Source organism: Nannobrachium achirus (genome assembly GCF_963921795.1).
Source record: "Nannobrachium achirus genome assembly, chromosome: 3".
Lineage (NCBI taxonomy): Eukaryota > Metazoa > Chordata > Actinopteri > Myctophiformes > Myctophidae > Nannobrachium > Nannobrachium achirus.
Window position 1 is genome coordinate 63787863 of NC_137812.1, and position 16643 is coordinate 63804505.

The 16643-nt window shown below is 42.7% G+C and overlaps 2 protein-coding genes across 5 annotated transcripts in view; both read right to left on the reverse strand.

Annotated features, from left to right (window-relative positions):
• LOC308281136 (extracellular serine/threonine protein kinase FAM20C-like) overlaps positions 1 to 16643 on the reverse strand; it is a 77723-nt gene that overhangs the window by 13693 nt on the left and 47387 nt on the right. The window lies entirely within an intron of this gene.
• Positions 1 to 16643, reverse strand: part of dnhd1 (dynein heavy chain domain 1) — a 54510-nt gene that overhangs the window by 5775 nt on the left and 32092 nt on the right. For both annotated transcript variants that reach the window (XM_080721227.1, XM_080721226.1), the window contains 14 exons: positions 16399 to 16501; positions 15511 to 15639; positions 14105 to 14296; positions 13190 to 13621; positions 11786 to 12188; positions 10968 to 11054; positions 8363 to 8536; positions 7347 to 7528; positions 6130 to 6485; positions 5455 to 5713; positions 4089 to 4520; positions 3430 to 3604; positions 2476 to 2568; positions 539 to 752 (listed from right to left, as the gene is read on the reverse strand). In XM_080721227.1, coding sequence (XP_080577353.1) covers positions 539 to 752; positions 2476 to 2568; positions 3430 to 3604; positions 4089 to 4520; positions 5455 to 5713; positions 6130 to 6485; positions 7347 to 7528; positions 8363 to 8536; positions 10968 to 11054; positions 11786 to 12188; positions 13190 to 13621; positions 14105 to 14296; positions 15511 to 15639; positions 16399 to 16501 — 3231 coding nt within the window. The remainder of the gene's footprint in view (positions 1 to 538; positions 753 to 2475; positions 2569 to 3429; positions 3605 to 4088; positions 4521 to 5454; positions 5714 to 6129; positions 6486 to 7346; positions 7529 to 8362; positions 8537 to 10967; positions 11055 to 11785; positions 12189 to 13189; positions 13622 to 14104; positions 14297 to 15510; positions 15640 to 16398; positions 16502 to 16643) is intronic.

Sequence of the window (16643 nt, forward strand, 5' to 3'; positions counted from 1 at the left end):
AGATATACAAGCTCACAGCGAGCTTGTAGATCTGCTATTTTAAAAAAATCATGAAAATTTGAAAAGTGTCTTTTGAATCCTTCAAAGATTTTTTGAAAAACCTATGTTTCTATGTCAGCAATCTGGCCAGCCATCGTCAAAGAAAAGGTCCTTTTCACTCAAATGGAGCTCAGTTAGTCTGTTCTTGAGAGACTACTATGTCAATGGTTCTCAAACCTTTTCATGTGAAGGACCCCAAAATGATATGTATTTGGCCAATGACCCCCATTCAACATATTTAGTTCCAGGGACCCCCCAGAAGCAAAATTTTAGTTACAAACGTTCGCTTGGAAAATACATATATTCAAAGATTTGGACACATGTTCACGACTTTTTCAAAAATAGCAGATCTACAAGCTCGCAGCGCGGCACTCGGTGCCGCGCTGTGAGCTTGTAGATCTGCTATTTTTCACTGGTTAAAGCATTCAATAATTCTAGGCCTAAATGGGTTAACACAATCACAATAGAGCCCAGAGTGTTGATGAAGAGGTCTCCTCACCAGTGATAGGTGCTGCTCTGGCCCAGGTTCGTGCAGCTCTGCCTCTGCAGTAAGACACAGTGGACGGTGGCACAGCGTAGGAAGGGCTCCATGTTGTCACACGTCCCCGCAGACTGCACGGCAGAGAGCACCTGGGACAGGGAGGTGCCCAGCTCCTCCTTCACGTCCCGAGGACAGTCACATGCCACATGCAGGGCCCTCATTCTCACCGCAGCTGCAGTAGGGGACAGGTGGAAGGACTCACTCAGCAGGAACGCACCAATGCCAATACTTACGGGTCCATTTGGTTACATCTAGGGCTGTCACAATTATTACATAATCGTCTAATCGTGATTATTTGACATTATCGCAATTATTTTGTCATAATCGTCATAATCGTGAATGTTGAAAAATGTCAGAAATAGTGGAAATGGCAGATCTACAAGCTCACAACGCGTCGCATCGCGAGCTTGTAGATCGGCTATTTCCACTATCAATGTTATTTTTTAAGTAGTAACTTGTCAAATATGTCAGTAATGTATTTGTATATTTAGGTTATGTGTCATATCTACCATATGCAACTGCAAAGCCTAAAAGCCAAACAGAAATGTAATTATCAACGACAAATACACAATTAAATCGTTAATCGCCAATTATTTGAGTGACAATTAATCGTCATGTAAAATGTCATATCGTGACAGCCCTAGTTACATCTGTACACTCTCAGAGGTGCAAATGTATGAATTAACATTACGGATGTCATGCCAAATAAGTAAATACATTAGAACCTACGGTACATTGATTGATTGATTGATTGAATACTCTATTAGCAGTTTGCAGAAAAAGCACAGGAAAGTGCAGTGCAATACAAGGTCTGCTAAGAGGATTTAAACCCAAGAAAGCACTGCTTGTTTCCATTGGGGTTCTTTTGTACTATAACCACCGTCCTCCTCTTCGTTTCAGAGTAATCCTTAACTTGTTCTATGCTAAAATAAGTAAGGAGTCTGTGCTGGAGAACTGGTGATTTAATAACAAAATATATTCATAACAGCCAGGGTTCTATCTTCAGTATCACTCGTAAACAAATAAAATATCACTCGCTTTTCATATGCGTGGCCACACTCTTCTCTACCTGAACAAGAAGTAAACACAGCACCAAGCGCATCCCATAATACCCCTCTGCCACCCGCCAACAACTTAAAGGCATATTTAAAGGCACATACCCCTGGCCCTGTGTAGCATAGGGTTACAGTACTCAATCCATTAAATGTCAGGAATGAAAGTAAAGTGCTTACATCTACTGTATCTACGTATGTGGAGTAGATAAAATGAAATAATAATCGTTATAAGAGTATCATCTGTAAGACTATAGGGGTGTTCACATTGAGCTACATTATGTGGGAAAACGACAATCTGCATTTATAAGATCCTGTGTTCTGCTGCTATAATCAACCAACATCCTCATCCACTTTTATCAACCTTTGAGGAAGTTGGTTGACATGATGACAGCAAGGCCAGTTCGAAGGCTTATCAGACAGCAAAAAATCTGTACGATGATTTACATTCTTGTACTCCCTCAAAGAAGGATCAAACAACTCTGAGAAGTGAATGCAGGTCTGCATTCACTTCAAGCAGCTACTAGTTTCTCATCCATGTTGATGTGTATTGATATTGACAAGGTACAGTATGCACAAAAGCTCAACTTTGACTGGGTATCGCCATCCATGGATGGATGGCATTGCAATCTGATCTGAAAGGAAGAAGATGGACTAGTCTCGACTTTTTGGCAAGTTGTGCTGCTATGCAAAAAGCTTTACGGTTGAAATACATGGTAAAATATCATTTTCCCCATAGCAATTGTGAGTGTGAAAGGGAATGTTCCCTTAGGCTAGGTAGTGGGTGATCAAGAGCATCATATCTAGATGTTCTATCTATTCCTGTCATGTACAGAGACCTACCAGGAATGCAGCATGAGGTATATCCTCTAGTTATAAACCATAGCCTGAAGTCTGGATGAACCACCTCGCCTGCCTGCACATCAGCCAGGTAGCCTAGTAAAATAAGGTAAAACAACATACTGTAACAGCAGGAGTAGTACAGTAAGTAGTAAGGCACTAAGTAAGAGAAAGAATATAAATGGTAAATGGTGCATTTATATAGCGCTTTTATCCAAAGCACTTTACAGAGATTGAGCATTACATTCACCCATTCACACACACATTCATACACCGGTGGCGGAGGAAACCATGCAAGGCACCAACCTGCTCACCGGGAGCAATGTGGGGTTCAGAGTCTTGCCCAAGGACCCTTCAACATTAACTCAGGGGGAGCCCGGATTCAAACTGGGAACCCTTCGGGAACCCTTCGTGCTCTAATAACGGTTTCTCTTCCCCTGAGCTATGAACAAGAATATAGAAAACAATCTCTTTTCTTCCTCCCTCTCTCTCTCTCTCTTCTGCAATATGGGCAATAATATTATATAAAATGTGTGTCTACCGTAGACAATACCTGAAATGAATTTATGCTGTCCAGGTCATAAATCGTCTACCTACCATTATCTACACTGCACTGAGACTGCACCATGTTCACTGTAGTTTTATGTGTAATATTTGTAAATGTTTAGATTCATTTTGGCTTTTCTTTGCTTTTAGAATTATAGGTTTAAATGTTGTCTATATATGCCTAGTTCCCTAAAACTATTATGTGTATACTTCTATAATCAATTTTCAGTTGCACCTGCAACGAAAATAAATAAATAACAACGTCCAAGAACGGAATACGTTATGTTATGTATCAACAAGACAAGAGTCTAAAAGTAAAACCCCCATTCGTCTAGTCTGGAAATCTCTTTACACCCAATTGGAAATTGATCAAAGGGTGTCTCTATCTCTAGAGGAAAGGCCACAGCTTACCTCTGGAAGACAAAGCCAGTTGATTAAGGCGTAGCATTACTTTTTCATCCCATCGTTCCAACAGGTGGCAGTTGTTAAAAACCAACCAGTGACCATCAGAAACAGCTCTGTCCAGCGCTGAGAGGACGACCTCTGTCTCGCACTTGCTTCCAAATGAAATTACTTTCAAATGAACCTGAAAAACAGAATTTTTTAGAAACACATCAAATAGGGAAAAGAGAAGCTATGGTTATTAGGGCTGTCACGATTCTGATTCGAATCGCAAATCAAACCGCAATTGACGTTAGATTCAGTGACTCGAAATCACAACCCGAATCGCGATTCACTTTCGTGCATGCGCACGTCCAATTGCACGTCCGAACCACAAGGCATTATGTTTTCCTGTGCATCCAGCACATGTATGCTTCTGACAGGGGAGAGGGAAAAGTGTTTTTCTTGATTAATCATAGACAATAGCTTAAATTAATAGTCATATAGCTCTCAGTGCTAAAAAAAAGGAGGTTTAAAAAAAATAGTATATCCTATCAAAAATCAAATCGGATCGAATCGTGACCTTAGAATCGAAAGTTGAATCGAATTGTGGATTAGGCATATCGTGACAGCCTTAATTATGTTATGTTATGGTACACTAGTAACTCAACATTTTCAAAATCCGTTACCCTGTTTGCATCTGCTCGGTATGTAATCAGCTGCCTCAGCAGGTGAAGAGGCTGAACGCTTGACCAATTCTCTCCGCCTGGACCGGGCAACGCAAGGACCATGGGTCCCTCGTGCGTGGCAAGCAACCGGGACCGGCCCTCTGGGTTGCCGCAGTGAGGGGCCTCGACCGCCGCCGTGCTCCCAGAAAGGCCCAAGCTGCAGATGGCCAGGCTCTCTGCCACCGTGCCCAGGCTGTGGGGGAGCAGGGTCTTCCACAGCAGAGCTCGCTGCATCAAGGACAGATGGGAGTGAGAGGAGCAGGGGACGGTCCCTGCCACCGTGGAGGAGGGGAAACGCAGGTACTCCTTCCACTGCCCGGGACACGAGGCCAGCGAGGAGAGCAATCCCCTGAAAGACGGGACCTTCTCCAGGCGGACCAGCTCGGGAAGGACCTGAGGAGCAGGGACGTGCAGAGCAGTGTTAATTTTTGCAGCAAATCTTTGATTTAGTTTTAGTTCCAGTCTTTTGAATACAATGCGATTTAGTTTTAGTCATATTTTAGTAATCTGAAATGTTTTAGTTTTAGTCTAGTTTTAGTCGACTACATATCATAATATTTTAGTCGACTAAATGTACAGTTGATTTTGTCGACAAAACATTTTTGGCGGGCCTTGATGGTGTCGTAATGGCTGATTTTACACACGTGATGCGACGCGTTGTGAGCTTGTAGATCTGCTATTTTCAGAGTGCAACCAAACATAAAATGACTTGTCTTTAGTTCTACTGGATCTCTTCTCCACTAGTCCCCACAGTGAAATTTTAGTCTAGTTTTTATTTGTTGACACCATAGCTTAGTTTTTATTTAGTTTCTATTTAGTTTTCATCAGTGAAAAAAGGTAGTTGACGAACATTTTTCGTCATAGTTTTAGTAGACGAAATCAACACTGGTGCAGAGAATGTTAGAGAGGCAGGGGCTGAAATTTCTAAAAGGGCTTTTTGGTGGAAATATCGAAAATAGCAGACCTCCAAGCTCACAACGCGTTGCAGCGCGACGCGTTGTGAGCTTGGAGGTCGGCTATTTTCGGGGGGTGTGATCCCACACTGAACTACGCGTTATCAAGTCAATATTGAAGATGTGGCGTAACGGCATGGATTTCTACACAGAGAGGGCAATTCTTTCAACACGAGATGCTGCATTCAAGTTCAGGAGAGTTTGGACAAGGGAATTCTCTTGAATGCTGCCTTCAGGTATGGCATGGAAAGAGGGCATTTGCATTTCTTTCACCATAGTAAAAACTGCATTCATGGTCTGGAGAAGGCACTTTTTTACAGACAGATAAAAGGGCAGTGGCTCAAGCCCCCTATGATGTCTATGTGTGCACGTGCCTGCTGAGGAGGTATCCATCCAGGCAAGGCCCGCCTCGGTGCTGCCCTGGGTGAAGCGGTGGAGAGTGGGGAGTCATCAACTGTGGCTTCTTGTTCCTGCATATCCAGGTCTCCCAGTCCCCTGAGGAAGGCTGCTCTCTCAGCCTCAGAGCACATCCCCTGGTGCTGGAGAAGGGTCACGGACATCAGCAGTTTCAGAAGCGCGCCGTGGCTCCGGAAGAGACGAGGCTGGTACTGGGCCAGCAGGTGGGACGCCATCCTGTGAGTAGGGCCGTCACAATTATTACATAATCGTCTAGTCGCAATTATTTGACATAATCGCAATTATTTCGTGATAATCGTCATAATAGTTTACATGTTGAAAAATGTTTATAAATGTTCAAACATTGAAAAAAAATAGTGGAAATAGCAGATCTACAAGCTCACAACGCTGTGAGCTTATAGATCGGCTATTTCCACTATCAATGTCCTTTTTAAAGAGTCAAGTTGTCAAATATGTCCTTAATTTCTTTGTATATTTAGGTTATGTGTCATATCTGCCATGTGCAACTTCAAAGCCTACAAGCCAAACAGAAACGTAATCGTCAACGACAAAAACACAATTAAATCGTTAATCGCAATTATTTGAGTGACAATTAATCGTCATGTAAAATGTCATAATCGTGACAGACCTACCTGTGAGTGACCTCTGATATCATGCCCTCTGTCACGCGCCCGTCGGTATTAGACACGTTCGAACCCCCCTTCGGAAGCAAGGCATGGCCCATGGCCGCGATGAAGCCGCGAAGCGGGAAGAAGTAGACGGGAGACGTACGGGCCACGTCCTGCAGGTCCCGGTAGAGGGCGGCGGCCAGCCTCGCCGCTCCTCTGGCGGCCGACAGTTGGGACTCGTAGAGTTCCAGCTCAACGTTCGTCCGCTCGACTTCAGCGCGCAGTCTCTGAGATGCTTCCTGACAGGCCAGAACGTGGCGGAGGAATTCAGGGTCTTGCAGTGGGACAGAGGACTGCAAGACGTAGTCCATCAGAGAGACCTAAAGAAAAAACAAAAAGTATATACAGTAACACAAATGATTTAAAACATTGTTTGTGTGGTTGACCCTGCAGGGCAACCAGACTACTTGTCCGACTTTATTCCATCTTTCATCTTCCATCGTCTCCTAAGTAAAACTTTTTTTGCCGCACTTTTTGCGGGCACGCACTTGGGCAATATGTCAAATCGACCGGCTTCATTGGGACATACATGCGTGCTATTTTGCTAAGAGATACGTAATATATAGTTTCATTTATACAAATGTATTCATGAATTAATTTTCTCAATTGACTTTAATTAAAATTTTAACTTTTCCCAAATTTGGAGATGGCTGACATCATAGATGTCTGACATCATTGACCACATGAGACAGACACAGTATGTCAATATATGGGTTTGATATTGATGACATCAGGGATCTCCATATATGGGCATAAAAGGGCCAAGGACTGACACAGAGATCTCCATATATGGCCATTAATGTATTAATTTTCCCTGTTGACTTGAATGTGGAAAATTCAAATGGTAAGACGAAATTCATTTGCGAAATTCGCGTCACGGCAACCACACTTTTCCCATGCTATTTCCATGTTATTTTATGCTAGTAACATATTAAAAAGGTACACAGTGGAACAAGCACCCTCTAGTGGATAGAAATTATGATATATTTTGAAACCACAGTTGAAAAAACTCCATTTTGATATTTTTACCAACCAAATAAGATTATATACCTACTGTATAATAATTGGTTGGTTAACCGTGTGAACTGGTTGGTTGTATAATAGTCGGACCTTCAAAGTGTTTTCACTCTTATATTCCACCTGGCTGTGTAATTGTTTGATATAATAGCAAAATGATTCACCTCCTCTTGCAGCACTTTGTCCTGCAATGCCCTCTTTTCTCGGCTGACCCGAGTCTGCTGTCTCAACGCTTCCATACATTCAGACGGGAGCAGCAGCTGCGACAGCATCAGCTCTTGGGTCTCTGCTGAGCTCAGAGCCAGGTCAACCACCTGCACCTCTGCCAGTATGGATGGGTGGATCTCTACAGGAGCAACACAGAGGAAGTGCAGTTCAAGGTAATGCACAGCACTGCACACACATCTGGGTGCAGCATAAAAAAAATAAGAAAAAAACGAAGCTCCCGCAAAACTTAAAAGAGGTGGTGCCATAGTTTTGTACTTTTTCTGTTTTGTATGTGTCTATGGAGTTAACATTACTCCAACACAGTGGTCCTCAACCTTTTAAGGCTGCGACCCCCAAAATAATCATATTTTAACTGGGGACCCCCCCACCCTGACAAGCACTAAGAGTTGCATTACATTTTGTATAACACGGTTCTATTGTGAAAATAGCCAATCTACATGCTCACAACGCCTGGCATGTAGATCGTCTATTTTCACAATTTCACCCTCTAATATTTGACAATTTGACCAATGTATAATTTGTCATTTTAGATGTATTAAAAAGTCCTTAAATTGTCACTTAAGACATGTGCAGATACCCTCTATACACTTATACTGTATGTTGGTTTGTTTACTGTTGAGTGAGAGAACAATTTTTCACATTAAGTTGATCATCTGGGGACCACCCAAAATAATTTGGGGACCCCTCTGGGGGTCCTGACCCACATGTTGAGAACCACTGCTCTTACAGACCCCCAGGTGTGGTTATAATATGCAAATATATCTTCCCTGTGTGTTTTTGGTTACGAAAGCCTCTGAGTCAAAAGGCCCAATTGAAATACACTGATATAATGACATCATATTATCATCCCCTCCCCAGCAACCAGCCAGAATGAAGCAGCTAAGAGGAACAGGAAGTGATGCCCACCTTTCACACAAGGCTCATGGGACACAGGAAACGTGTGGACACTCACCACTGCTGACCAGCCGGACGGGCAGGTGGGTGCTGAGGAAGAGGCAGAAGTCTGGGTGGGCCGGCTGGGGGGGCCGCCTGAGCCCCGCTGAGCGGTGAGGATGATGCACCAACACAGCCAGGAGCTGTGGACTGGGGACGGCACGCTCCACGTGTCTGACCAGCACCCTCACACCTGCACATGGACGGGACAGAACGAGTTTGACCAGTGTTTCCACTGACCCACAAATGCCCATGTGTGGGTCGTGGACACATTTTTATGGGTCCCTTTATTTTTGAAGCGGTGAAAACCGCTTCCTATGAGTGGCTTTGTGTGTATCACGCCCATATATGGTAATTTTAGTCCAGAATGAACAGGCTTTTTCAAAAACAGAATGTCCGTTTAATTACCATATATGGTGATCTCAGTCCAGAATGAACAGGGTTTTTCAAAAACACAATGTATGTCACCTCATGTCCATATATGGTCACTCCAGGCCAGAATTAACAGGTTTTTCCTGTCCCGTACGTGCAAAATATCAGTCCAGAATAAATAGGCTTTTTCAAAAAGCAAAATGTGTGTCCCATGTCCATATATGGTCATTTCAGTTCAGAATGAATAGGCTTTATCTGTCCTGTACGTCCAGAATATGTGTGCGGTGTCCCTCCCGGTCAGATGAATGGATACTTTGAGGATTGGTCAAGCTTCACATGATAATTTGGCCTTCAGGTTTTATCTGTCTTGTACATGCAATAGGTCTCACCTATTGCAGAAATGACAACAAGCCGCATAAGAGCAAAAGCAAAGGCACAATAAGAATATACAGATGCTAACAGAATGGTAAAAAGGAGCATTAAGGCAGACAAGAGTAAATACATTGAAAATCTAGCAGAAGTTGAAAAATTTAGTAGGCCACAAAGATAACAGAAACTGAAATAATTATAGAGGGATGCAGTTGACAAACAACTAAGAGACCAGCAAGCAGGACTTTTTATATATATTTTTAAAACCAATTATACCGGCTGTCATACCGGCTCTCCAGACAATTCTATACTAAGATTCACCGCTTCACTTCGAACCGAGGTTTGATTTTTTATTTAATACATATTGTTTTTAATTATTATAAAAAAAAGTCCCAAAAAAGCAAAACTATAATGACCCTGGGTCATTGTGTGTATATTTTTCCTGTGTAGTGTTTTCTTCCCTCATTGGTGTGTGTGATTGAGTGGTGCTGATTGAGTGAGTGGCCGATTGACAACCAGATGGGGTGAATGGTGACTGAGTGGTGTCTGAATGTCAGTGGTTGACTACCAGGTGGATGCTGCATGGTGATTGGCTCCTGAACCAGGTGGTGATCTATAAAGAAGGCTGCCACCAGCACTATGATGTCTTTCTCCTCACCAGCCTGTGGTTGTGAGTTTAGCATTGTGTTTTGTTAGAGTTCTCTGTGTAGGGGTGGGTGACCCCCTTGTTATTAGATTAAGAAGAGGTTTTTGTATCTAGGATTTTATGATCCCACCCTGAGGTAACTTGTAACTAAATCATGACTTTTATCTATAATAAATCCTTAAGTTTGGGGATTTCAAACCTGTGTGGCCTGGCTGTTTGGGGACTGGGAAGAGGGAGTCCATTTTATTATGCTACACCTAGGGACCCCTAGCCTGGGGCGAAACAAAAAGCTTTCATGGATTAGAAAACAAATTCAATGTTTTTCCAGTAATTTCAGAAAAGAAATCAAAGAAGAATCAAAGGAATTCCATAAATTAGAACACAAATGTTTAAGAAGTAGTGAAAATAGCTGATTTACAAGTGCACAATGTGTCGTACAACGTGTCGCTTCACCTAATCAAAAGGCCAAAGTGTCCCCGAGCAAAGCACTTATACTCCGGCTAACGGCTAACCCCAAGTGCACATCATGACCACCTGAGCAGCCACCAGCTGGGTCAAGCTGAAACTGAATTTCTACCACAGGATAAAAAAAAAGGTAAAAAGAAAAATGGGCAAGGGTGCATTTGGTTACATTTGTACTGTACGCTCTCAGAGTTACATCTTTACTGTGCATTTTGTTTATCGTCACATCAGACAAATCATATAGGGTGCGTTCAGAAATGCGCACTCAACGCACTAGTGTGCCATGTTGTCGTTCGTTTATTCGGTGCACTCGGTGCTCGGTGTTCTGAGTGCGCGCACTGAACGACCATGCTCAGAAGTTGGGGTTTGACAGTGTGGTGCGACAGTGCAGTGTTTTGATTGGTTGATTTTCATGATGGTGTCTCACGCTTCTCAGCTGTGAACAATCAGCATAGGATATGATAACAAAATGCACCATTTTGCTGCTTTATTGGTCCTTTGGGCTTTATTGTTACACACGCATCAACGTGTAAACTAACAGCAGGTAGGCCAATGTTATGAATTAAATTACCTATCAATAGCAACGTAACATTAGCAACTGCTGCTTTTAAGAAAGCTTTCTGACTAAAAAAGCGCACAGCTGCCTCATAACTGTTCGTAATTAAGCCACACTGAATGCACTGTACAGCGTCACCGCCCACTGCACTCACTACACTGAGCACACACCCGGTGCGCATTTCCGAACGCACCCGAAATCTATATAACATAGACCCACCATTCTCAGCAGCCTGCTTCAACTTGTCCTGCAGCTCTGGGTCATCAGCACATAGCACCATTCCATACTCTGGCTCCTTCTCCAACTCTGCAGAACAAACTATTATGAATATGATTCCTTTCTTTTGTGCTTTTCTCTCCTAATTTGTATCCTACAGTATTTTTCATTTAAAGCCAACTGTCCCTAGCACAACAGATGGCATTACATTAAAAGACCACTGTAGGTTTAAAACACATATTTCTACACCAAAGTGGAACTTAGCTGAGCACTGTCATGTGGCTTTGAACTTTCAACTCTACATATTGTTGACTATAATAACAGTAATACAATTACTTTTATTAACACCAGCTATAATGTCTAAAACAGTAAAATGATGTCCATTGGGCCCAACAATAATAGCCTACAGCAGTGGTTCTCAATCTTTTCAGGCCACGACCCCCAAAATAATCAATTTTAACTGAGGACCCCCCACCCTGATGAGCACTAAAGAGTTGAGACAACATTTTGCATAACATGGTTCTATTGTGAAAATAGCAGATCTACATGCTCACAACGCCTCACGTTGCGAGGCGTTGTGAGGATGTAATTGTCTAATATTTGACAATTTGGCCAATGTTTAATTTGTCATTTTAGAGGCATTAAAACGTCCTTAAATTGTCACTTTAGAACCGTGCATATACCCTCTATACACCTAAACTTTATCCTGGTTTGTTTACTGTTGAGTGAGAAAACAATGATGCACACTAAGTTAATCTTCTGGGGACCCTCCTGGGGGTCGCAACCCACAGGTTGAGAACCACTGGCCTACAGTACTGTACCTGCAATGAGCTCTTGGTGATGCCAGGTGTCTGCCAGCAGAGGCCAGTGTCGAACCCAGGGGCTTCTGTAGCCCCACAGGAGCAGTTTTACCACCAGCCTGGCAGGCAACCCTTGGAAATGCCACTGCTCCATGCCTAGTGCCCGAGCCAGGGCCCACTGGAGCTTCTCAGCCACAGGGATGGCATTGCTGAGGATGGGCTCAGAGCAGAAACAGTCTGTGTCCGTGAACAGGGAGGTTCGCGGATCTTCGGGATTTAGATTCATTGTCCCCGTCAGACACAGCTCCCTCCATTTGTGCAGTAACTCAGTGCGTATGTCAGCTCCAAAGGGACCCAAGTAGGAAATGGCAGCGGCCAGGATAAGGGCGTCCCCTGGTAGGGTTTGGTTGTTCACTTCTGCCTCCTAGAATATTGTGCGCATTAAAAACATGAAATTTACAACATTTATAAACATTCAATTGACTCATTGTTGAAACATGTCGTCGCTGTCGGGCAGAAACCTCTTATCTTAATATTTGAACATTTTTACCTTTTTTTTTGTAAATGAATGCCCTACTTCTTCACACTACATGCAGTATCAGGCAAAAGTAGCTATAATAGACATTCTACGAGCTCAAAGCGTGATGCAGCGCGTTTTGAGCTAGTGCAATTTTTGAGAATTTTTTGAGGTTTGAGGTTTCCATCCGACAACATTGATATATCAATTGAAAGTCCGTTCAATATCTATACAGGACTATACGCAGAAACTGCTAACAATAATAGTATCAAGAAATAATAATCCTCACACCTGCACAGGGACGGGACGGAATGAGTTTGACCGGTGTTTCCCAAACAGTGGGTCGGGACCCATTTGTGGGTCGTGGACACATTTTTATGGGTCCCTTTATTTTTTGTTTACTACATTTTGTTTTTAATTGTTATTTCAAAACAAAAAAAGGGAAGATTTTCATGGATTAGAAAACAAATTCAATGATTGTTTTTTTTTTGTAATTTCACAAAGAAAGACAGATCTAAGAAATTCCACAAATTAGTACACAAATGTTTAAGAAGTAGTGAAAATAGCCGATCTACAAGCTAAACAACAACGTTTCTGTATGTTTTTTTTTCTTTTTCTAAATGTTTTTTATCCCACGTTTTTTGCAACCCATTTTTCTCACCCGGTGACTACCTAACCTGTAGTCCTGGTTTCCGCTCTCCCCCATGCCGCGCCAGGGGACATTGGGGAGCACCCGGCTGGCTAGGGGGAGGTAGTATAGAAACCAGGACTACTGCATGTTTTTGTGTGAGGGCCTATGCCCAAGGAGACACGGGGAGAACATGCAAACTCACCACAACGTTTCTGTATGTTGTGGGAGAGTTTGAAGTGTGTTAAACCTACAACATGTGTGAGTGCACGAGTGTTACCTGAGCAGCAGTGTTCCAGTCTGCAGAGTGTCTCTGCATCTGACTGATGACAGCGGCAGCATGTCTCTCCAGGCTCTGGGCTCCACTCAGCTGCCTGCAGAGCTCTACTAACTCCTCCTGCACAAACTGGAGCTCACGCTCCGCGTCTGCCAGACTCCGGAACGCCTCCTCCTTGCGCAGCCTGGCCAGGACCAGGCCATCGTGAGCCTCCTTGGCCAGCTTTCCTAAGCACTGCTTGCTAACTCCCTGGGCAGCCATGCGGCGCTCCATGCAGGCGTACTCGTACACAGCTCGCACCCAGTTGCATAAAGACTCGCAAGCATGACTGACCTCTCTCACACACTCTGGCTGGAAGTGAGGACTGTTAACTATCTGGCCGAGGGCTTGCAGCTGACTTTTAGTCAGTCCGTGGCGGTCAAAGAACTCCAATTCCTAGAAAAATAATAGGAGAGAAAGTGGAGTTGGAAGCATCATTCATATTGTCGTTGTCGGGTGGAAACCTTGTATGTCCAAAAGCCGATCTACAAGCACACAAGTGCGAGGCGTTGTGTGCTTGTAGATCTGCGGTTTTCACTAGTTTTGTGCGACAGCCTTGTATGATGAAGCAGGGTTTTACTTAGCAAAAAAAAGTACAAATTTGAAACTTGGAGATACAAGGTTTCTGCCCGACAGTGACAATATAATTCTACTTCTCTTCCAAGACAGAATCCTGCAGATTGATTAAAATAATGTTTTATTTGTTAAAATACGTAGTGGATTTGAGTTTTAAGTATTTTTTATATATATTATCAGTTCTGTCAGGTTTGATAGATTGATGATTGACACTTGACTCAGTACCAAGACGAGATGTGCTTACATCTGCCCTTTTCAAAAAGATTTGTGTGATAAAAAAAAAGCATATATTGTCCCACAAACCTGGAAGAAGTTGGATTGCACAAGAAGCTGTTTAGCACTTTCCCAGTTGCATGGGCGGTTGAACAGCAGACAAAGGGCATCCATGATTTTCACCACCCCCTCTGGAGGGTTTGTGTAGCGACGCACCTCTTCCAGATCAGATGAACTGAGACACTGGAGGATCTTAAGGCTTAACTGGAACAGAGGGCTCTCCTGGAGAGGCAGGAGTGATGAAATACAGTTAGTCTGTGCACTAATTTACAGTGCTACTGGAAGGAGCTAAGCTCCAACATCTGGCTTTGTCCAATGTTTGTTGGCTAAGCTTCGTGGGGACGCTTAATGAAATTAACTCATAAATAGCACCACTCATTTCACTCTAGGTGTGATTTTTTTTATGAGACTTGATAATATCTGAACACAACAAAAAGATGTAGTCTCGTGTAGCCAGATGATTGGAGATGTCTGCCCACCAATACATCTGGTGGTGACATCTAAATTCCATGTACTGTAGTTGCCAGAACAGTGGGGGAAACGGCTGCAGACAAACCTACGCTCACCGCTTTGAAAACCATCCAAACCACCACCCCAACATGAAGGTCCTCCCCCAAAGTATTCGCATTGGTTCTGCAATGCAGTTATTTTGTAAATATCCAATTTGCTTCCACCTACAGTAGTTTTAGCAACTAAAGCACATTGAATTAACATCACCTGAAGGCAGAGATCTCCGATTGTCTGAATACATACATGAGACAATTGCAACAGTATGAGGTTTTTCACTTGCTTTAAGATCTAGCAGTGTTTTGTTATAGTAATTCTCAGGTCATACTATTGTATATAATATAGAAATTGAATTTCCAAAAGGTAGAGTGACAATGAATACAATATATTTATTAACAACAAAGTTAAGAGCTCTGAGGTACACTGCATGCATAGTGTCCTCCCGTTCTCTCAGGCCTGTCTCCTCTTATAGAAGACAGTATTACAAGAATAGCTGAAGGGGTGTCTACTAAACAGTGTCTAAAGATACAATTCTGTTGTGAAGAGTCTCCGTATATGGACTGGTGACGTAGGAGCCAGTCAGCATTTGGCAGCTGTTCCTATCACAACTGCTGTCGAGTTAGTCTTATGTGGACGGTGACTCATCTAATATTGCATACAGTAAGTTTGGGAAATACACAATATTACATATTGACAGTCATATAAATAATTTCTACTACGGTTTCATAATCATTGTGAAGCGTCATTCCCACTGGGCACGATAAAAATGAATATAACGATATGTCAGCGTTCACATCAATCATTGGCGTTATGGTTGTGGTGTGGAGGCTACCATCCACTTGGGTTGAGAGTGATTTTTAAAATGATATCTTTATCTTTATTGTGACCGGTGGGAATGAACACTTTAATGCTTCTAAGGTACAGCTGACCTTGTGTTTGGTGTGATGAATCTGCTCTTCCAGCTGACAGAGTTTCATCTGGGCTAACACAACGTTCTGCCGGGCTCTTTCACAGAGGATCCTCTCAGCGGCCATGGCTCTTAGGAGCTCCTTCTCACACTGCAGAACAAGCACCATCAAATCAAAGCACAAACATTGGCATACAACATTGCAGAAAAGGAAAAAAAGAGAGAAATCAGTCTGCAGTTGTTTCTCTTTCATATTGTGATTAGTTGTGTTGTGATACATGGAGACATCTATTTCAACATCATTTCCTCTTCATCATTTGGGAATCCACATACAGTATGTAGAGTAGGCTACTTGTTCTCAAGTTGGGTTCGGGGTCATACTGTATGTTTCTTTTTTTTACCAAATGGGTTATTGGGTTCAGGGACCTCCAGGGGTCATTGAGGGAGTTTCAGGGGGTCCCTAAATAAATGATTCATAGACCAATTAGACCACTTGGGTTTTTTCTGCTGTTAGGTTAAATGGTCATTTACACTCAGTGTTAAATGAACACTGAGGATTTTAAGAGTAAGATTGGGGTCCCAGAGGTAATTTATTAACCAAAAGGTGGTCTGTGGTCTCATGGTTATCAAACTGAGGGTCCTTGAAATGAAAAAGGTGGAGTATCACGATATTAGAGTGACAAAATAAATGTTATTACTGGGGAACTGTTTACCACCATTGCACCATTTACTTATTTAAGACGCCCTAAGGGCGAGAAGCGACCTCGCCCTATGAGGGCACATAAACCACCTTTTCTTTTTATTAAATATAATATCTCTGGCATTGTATGTCTAGAGCTGTGATCCCAGATGAACAGTAAACACATAATTATTATTATTTAATTTTAATTAACAAATTGCTTTACAGTACCTGTTGTGCTTGTGCAACATTCTCCTGCAGTGTGATTACGTTGTGTTTGTACTGGACCGCTGTATCTGTCATGACCTCCAGGCGGGCCAGGACAGTTGTAACTCTGAGAAAAATGTAGAATCATTTCAGGTCAGAACACTCTATTTTACACTTACATGTTCTTCATTCTGAGAATACTAACCAGACATTTTAACCTGGAACGATTTCACCTCTGAGATTTTATTTTCTTAATTTTTTCTCCCTCA